Here is a 7,276-nt window from a genome sequence, read left to right as displayed (position 1 = left end):
GCAAATATGAGGTTTTCTTCAAGTTTTGTGACTGCAGTTTGATCCTAATCTAGTAGGTAGTAAGCCTTGACAGTTAGACCTTCCATTGACATTAGCCTTACCAATGCCATATATTACCAGGTGAAAGCAAAGCAAGAAAGCAAACAATAAAAATGCAGCTTAACGTTTACATGACGAAAATGTATTAATCAAATGGCCCTAGAGACTATAGGCTTTGTACTGTTAATTACTAGTGATAACAATTAAATGAATGAATTACTACAGGATTTCGCCACCATAAGTCGTCAAAATAAGGTTTGAAACTAAAAGGACCGCAACTGAGGCTTGTTATTAATCATTTCAAACATAAGTATGCATGTCAAACTATGAGAACAAAGAATTAGGAGTTTGAATGTGGATATTTTGGTTACAGTGGTATAGCCGTTCCCTACAACCAAGCCAATCCAATCTCCTGTAGCACAGTTCCTGTCTCTGCTGCGGGTCCAACCAACCAGCAGGGCTGTTACATGTGCGTTCATCAACACAGAAAGAAGAAGCCTGCTAGAGTTAAGATGGCGGCATGTGGGTGAGGAGGCTGTGGATCTAAACTCGTGTCTTTCGCCATAAAAAAAGTCATATGAACCTGCATCTACACAGAAAAAGAGAACATAACAATTCCCATACAATTCATGCATTTGCGTGGGATTTTGGATTGACCTCATGACATCCATACACTTCGTGGTCCACCCGTTGCCCGGGACCGAGGATCAGCTCAATGACAGGTAATTGTTGCAGGCCGCGAAAATAAGTCTTACAACTAATATTTGTGTTTGTAATGTGCATTGTCTACGCTCCCGTGTTTTCCCGATGTATGACACTGTCATTGTGTGAATTCTTGAAAGAATTAATTGTATGAACCCCCCCCCCCCCCCCTCCCCGGGGTTGAAACAAGGCCCCGGCATCTTGAACAATCCTCGTTAGCTTGTTGTAGCTAAAGAGTCCCGTCAACCGTAGCGAGCAGCAGCAAGCGTCAGTGTTAAGATCAGCTAGCGTCCGTGTTGAGAGCCCCCAGGGTCAGTGTTGAGAGCAGCTAGAGTCAGTGTTGGGAACTGTTAGCGTCTGTGCTGAGAGTTGCTAGCGTCAGTGCTAAGAGTAGCTAACGTTACCCTTAGGAATGATTGGCTCTCAGTCAAAGTTGAGATGGACAATGCGGATTGGGGGATGGGAGAGAAGAGGGGGAATATAGGTCAATAAACACCAAGTCATGTTATTATTTGGAAGGGTTTTATACCCCGTCTTAATCAAAAGGGTTGCTGTCCGGCTCAATGTTTGTTTTCTGGGCGTCTTTGTTATTACCAAGTGTAACGAAGTAGCTAACGCCAGCTAGCTGATGGTAGCTGCTAATGCTAACAAGCTATCAGCAATCAAATGATGGAACGCTAGCACCACGTCCGCGTCAATGGCACATTTATCACGATGTATTGCTGTGCACTTGTGCATTTCTTGTTTTCAGTTTTTCCACAACCAACCCGTGCCACGAGTTACACCCTAGACTATTAATTAAAGAAAACATACAGTACATGATATTTCGTATCATGCTCAAGTCGCCATTTATTTTGGCAAGTAGTTGACATACCGAGACATAATTTTGGATATGCGATCACAGCAGGACACTGGTTTAAAGTGACGTTGCCAAGCTTTTCTTGTTTTTGCATAGATTGGGGTTCATGGTTGATGTATAAGATTCACGATGTCACCTAAATATGTGACACACACGCACACATTGTTTTGCCACTTTTCTCAAGTATCAAATTATGGTGGTGATTGGTTAACAGTAAGACGGTGCTTATGTTCAGTATGCCTTGGTACGACCTGTATTTTGACACAGGTGACTTTAAGTTAGGCTATTTATACTGCAGAGATTGAACCATTTAATGAGCTGCTCAGCCTGCTCTACTTAAAACAAAGAGGTTGAGAACATAAAATGCTAAATATATGAATAATATATATAATATACACCTAAACCTTTAAAAAAATCTTCGTTGGCCTTATTGACTTCATGCAAAAGTGATGTACTACCACATTTGTGCATTATATATTATAACGGAAAACAAGAACTTTCTATAAGTCACTGAGGTGGCCATGTCTGTTAGGTCTTTAATGCCACTGCACACATGTCCACGTTCGACATGTGCTATTGGCCCCTATATTTCCTCTGCAGTTTTAACTTGCAGAACTAATAGTGATTGTAGGAGGAGTGTTGCATCTACATATGATCATAAAATATGAAGCATGTTGAATTGCTTTAGTTTGCTTTCTTATTGGTCACATTGACCTAACCAGTTGGATTCTTTGACCACCATTATAATATATTGTCCAGAACAGAATATTAGAAGAAGGCTAATTAAAGGCTCAGGCTGTTGTTTGATGTGGTATCTTTCTATGCTATGTTGGTTGGGTTGCACTACATTTTCCCATGCTGGAATGTTCCGGCATGAGGATTCCATTCTGTAAAGTTTTGGATGATACTTTGGTGCAATGGGTTTTATGATTCCATCTTTTTCTCTTCTATTGTTCTTTCTATCTTCCTATTTAGATCTAATGTGGTAGTATTTCTCCATTTAAAGTTCTGTACGGCGGACAACATTATTCATATTCGTAGGTCTTACTAAAGCAAAGCCTTTTTACTAATTTAGTGGGGAAAATATGATTTTAAAATTGAAGCAGTTCAATAAATTAGACAGACCGGTTCTTGATCTGTCTACAAGATGTTATTATATTTATTACTTTATATATTTTATATTTGAGTTGGTAACAAAAACAAACATACCAAACTCGTATGTTCACATGCTGACTAAAGCCCTTTAACACTTTAAAGTCCAAAAGTGTTCTTTTGGCCTTTAATGCTATGAGTGTGATACATTTATTTGCTCCATCTTTCCCCCAGGCTCCGTGAAGTCTCAGAGAAACTCAACAAATACAACTGCAACAGGTGAGCTTGTTAGGTTATCAAGAGTGTGAAAACTATCCGGTTTTCCGCCGCGTATTTATTATCCAAAACTTACGTTTTTCTTTGTTTTATCAATGCAGTCATCCACACCTCAGTGTTCTGGAACAGTCCACTTTGAAACAATGTGTGGTTGGACCAAACCATGCTGGATTTCTGCTCGAGGTAAGGCTGAGACATGAACCCATTCAAATGTAATGGCTCAGAACTCATTATGTTACCTTTTGTCTGTCTCTTATCTGAATCTTTTACTGAAACATCAGCTCACAGATAAAATATGCATACGGAAGAGTTTCTGCCGGTTCAGCAAGGAGGCTTGCTACTAAATCATCAAATAAGATGATAAAATCCAATGTCCTTTTCAATCAAAATGGAAAATTTAATTATTAGAATTTATGACATATACGGCAAAACTTTGCCTTCTTCGTGGCCTCTTTTTGTGTTAACAGGTTTGCAGCACAATGCAAACTAATATGAAGGACTTATGGCCTCAAAGCAATTTTTGGAGACATCCATATCTTTTAATGTCATACAATGTTTGATAATAAAGAACATCAATCATTCTACTGGCACAAAGTCTTTTTAACCAGACTGCTGTTCAAAAGATATATCAGTGCATCTCTACATGATGTTATGATAAAATGCATCACCCTATCTCCCAAGGACGGACGTGTGTGTCGAATCAGCTTTGCTGTCCAGCCTGATCGCTTGGAGCTCAGCAAACCGGAAGGGAGTGATGGGTGAGTGATGTCTTAATGTTGGGATTCTTCCAGTGTTCCAGTCTTGGTGTTTCCCATGTCTTAGTTGTAATCTATTAGCTTGTTGAATTCGCTGTCAAAGGATGCATTGTACGTGCTTAGACCTAATGTGGTTGGCTCTTCTGTAGTTGTAAGGCGTTGCTATTCTATCTACACCATGGTTTATCATCCATTAGGATGCTTGTGTACTCTTGATGGCAGACGTCCATTGTAATAATAGTCTTCATGCCCATACAAAATATTGTTTCTGTACTGCAGAATAGGGAGACTAGAAAAGGCAGTAAACCAAATGGTTCTACATTCATCCTCCATATTTGGAGCATACAGCTGCAAGCTAAATCTCTGTAAAATGTGGTGCTATTCTGGCACTGTTACACTCTCTGCTAAAGTAAGCTTTTCACCATTTGCAAGGGTTTGTGTTTGCTCTTGGCAACTATCTTTTGTTGAATGTCTGTCTCTTGAAAGCCATAGACTTCCTGCCAGCAGAGCAGCATTCAACAGTGATTTCAGAGTTTTCAAGGCCCCTTTAGCTGCCATCCGTGCATGTGAATCAGGCTTGAGCAGAGTGTGCGATAGTCAAGCCGCCTGGTCTCAGCTTTTTCTGCAGAGCACATGTTTTGTTGCTTGGCGCAAAGTTGCAAAAAGAAAATGAGACTGTTTCAAATGGTAATAACCTTGCCTTCAGCATCCTTGTGGGCTGCAGAAAAGCCTATGGGAGAAGGCGTCAGAATGGTTTATTCGGAACGTGGGATTGCTCAACAATGCACAATTTCTTTAGTTTTTTTTCTTCCTCTATGGCACCAGTGCGACATCTAGTAACCCACCCTGTGCATCCTTCTAATGAGCTCTTTTATTCCCATGTGCCAGATTTAAAACTTTGATCATGTCGAAGTCGGCCTTAGTGCTTGCAAGACTTTAAATATATTTTTTATTTTTTATACTTATTTTGTACTATTTTCATCACTTGGAGCTTGGATGTCCTTATTCAAATTTGTTTTAAATTTATTTTGCTTGACACTTGCATTAATACAAAAGCACAAATATTGGAGAAAGCAATTGCAGCCCAAAAACCCCAAGATCCTTAAAAACGGAAATGTCTCAAAGGCGGAACAAGTTTCAGTAAATTCTGATTCCCTAGGGTGTTGCTGTGCTAGTCTCACCACACGCCTCCTATTTGAAACCTAAAAGAACATGCTCAGATCGAGGGGTGGGGGGCGCTTACTAAAACCTTGGCTTGTATGTGGAATTTCAATTACTCAGTTGAAATAAGACATCAGTATAGTTTTGGTCCTATGTTGGGCCCATGATAGGTTTGTCACTGATCTCTCATCTTTTGTTTCCAGTTCAAAGTTGAACAGTGGTTCAGGGACAGGAAGGAGCTCCAGGCCAGGCAGGACCAGTGATCCACCCTGGTTCCTGTCTGGTTCTGACACACTGGGCAGACTGGCAGGCAACACCCTTGGGTAAGTTCTGGCAGTTGTCAGAGAACCCAGCTAACGCAAAAATATTCAGTGCATGATTCTGGCACCACTGGTTGGGTTTTTATTGCAAGCTGGTTCACCCGTTCTTAAATGAAAACCCATATACAGACGAAAAGGAATGACAAAAAATGATCCAATAAATGGGATCGTTTTTTGGGGAGCTATTTTTCCATAGCAGAATCCATTACTCCTCCAAAGCAGTGTCTGGAAATGGTAAAATTGGTTTTCATACTGATGTATTATATATAACTAGTGCATGACTAATGCAGACCACACAATGATTTAACCTGTACTGCAGCTCTTACAAGTTAATCATCAAAAAGGGCAGGAGAGAGATTTGAATCATAATCATTAGATCCGCCCCTCCAAGTATCTGTTAAAATTAGGGGGGAAAATGGCCAACAGATAATGAATACTTTTCCTTTCCGAAATTGCGACGTTATTCTTTTCACCCCTAAGGGGTGGGTGTGTGTGTGTGTGTGTGTGTGTGTGTGTGTGTGTGTGTGTGTGTGTGTGTGTGTGTGTGTGTGTGTGTGTGTGTGTGTGTGTGTGTGTAAATTTGCCGAGCGCTCTTGACTGTGGCTTTGTGTGTGTAACAGGAGTCGCTGGAGCTCTGGTGTAAATGGAGGCAGTGGAGGAGGTGGTAGCGGAGGCTCCGGGGCAGGTGGAGCAGGAGGAGGGGGCAGCAGCGGGGGTGGTGGTGGTGGTGGTGGAGGAGGAGGGGGCAGCAGTGGAGGAGGCGGGGGCACCTCGGGCAGGTCCTCGACCGCTGCCCGGGACTCCCGCAGACAGACCCGGGTGATCCGCACTGGCAGGGACCGCGGCTCTGGCCTGCTGGGTAGCCAGCCCCAGCCTGTCATCCCTGCTTCAGTCATCCCAGAGGAACTCATTTCTCAGGTACACAGCCGGCGTTTGCGAGTAGAGCTTTGCAATGATGCTGCTGACATTATATCTTGCTCTTGGCAGCCATTTTGATCATTTCTTATGTTAATGAATGGGAACAATGTTATTGAGCCTTTCCTTTGATGGCTGCAAATTGCATGTTTTAGTGTGATGGATATATATTTCATCCAATATTTGGAATGACATTTAAGATGCTGAAGTCATGTGCCTTAAAGAGATACACAAATATATCATGGCATAAGCTAACCAAATTATTAACAATATTATGTTGTGGAGTAGTCATATTTTTTTTTGTTCTTCTTTTATACATATTATCTAAAATCTTTTCATATTATGCAAAATCTTTTCCATTGATAGGTTTTGTTTACCTTTTTTTTATTTCAAATTATTATAAGGAATGCGAAAAATACTCCCATTTGTATTACACCAACCTTTTTTCACCTGCTTTTCAACTGTTGAGGTACAGTAGCTGGATACACTTCTGGATGCTATACAGTTATATCCTTTGGCCACCTTTAGCCAAACATGAGACCTATGCAGTTTAATTGCATTTTAGCTTTGGCATGGGTTAGTGCAGGGTTCTTGTTATTCGCTTAGTGTGTAGAAATATTGATCAAATGATAGCTCTATAGAGAGCACATGGGGCCGGTGTTAACGTCTTTAGTTCCCCACGTCTGATCGCTATATGTCGTGTGTGAATATCAGTTGACTATCAAATATATTTGTGACTTCCAAAATAACCTATGCTATTCTGCTAGACATTTGACCTTCAGTCGATGTCGGAGTATTCCTGTTGGGCTGTCATTATTGTAAAACTGTTCGAACGCACAGTAAATCAAGCTACCTTGGTTAGCCAGTAATTGTGGCATACAAACCTATTTTAAACTCAACAACGATGCATCCTGGGGAGACGATAATAACAGTGAAAGCATGTGCTTATAACAACAAAAAATGGCTACTCGTCAAACAAAATCCTTAGCCAGCCAAAAGCCCTAAGACTAATTATTCAGCTAATCGACTAAGTGGTCAGTCCTGTTTTTTCATTATCCAGTCCGTACCACGGTTGTCAACCATGACTAACTAGAACCACCTGCAATGTTTGCATCCCTTCTGTTCCATCCTCCTTTTTGTATGATCGTGACTGCACG

General features: G+C 41.1%; 1 protein-coding gene across 5 annotated transcripts in view; it reads left to right on the top strand.

Moving 5' to 3' along the window:
* The first annotated feature begins 541 nt into the window (after positions 1-541).
* ubr5 (ubiquitin protein ligase E3 component n-recognin 5) overlaps positions 542-7,276 on the top strand; it is a 33,130-nt gene continuing 26,395 nt past the window's right edge. For all 5 annotated transcript variants that reach the window (XM_079751425.1, XM_079751424.1, XM_079751426.1 and 2 more), the window contains exons 1-6: positions 542-761; positions 2,927-2,971; positions 3,070-3,151; positions 3,650-3,726; positions 5,088-5,207; positions 5,825-6,122. In XM_079751425.1, coding sequence (XP_079607551.1) covers positions 700-761; positions 2,927-2,971; positions 3,070-3,151; positions 3,650-3,726; positions 5,088-5,207; positions 5,825-6,122 — 684 coding nt within the window. In that variant the 5' untranslated portion in view covers positions 542-699. The remainder of the gene's footprint in view (positions 762-2,926; positions 2,972-3,069; positions 3,152-3,649; positions 3,727-5,087; positions 5,208-5,824; positions 6,123-7,276) is intronic.

Source organism: Pollachius pollachius (genome assembly GCF_949987615.1).
Source record: "Pollachius pollachius genome assembly, chromosome: 1".
Taxonomy (NCBI): domain Eukaryota; kingdom Metazoa; phylum Chordata; class Actinopteri; order Gadiformes; family Gadidae; genus Pollachius; species Pollachius pollachius.
This window is presented reverse-complemented; position numbering and strand designations above follow the sequence as displayed.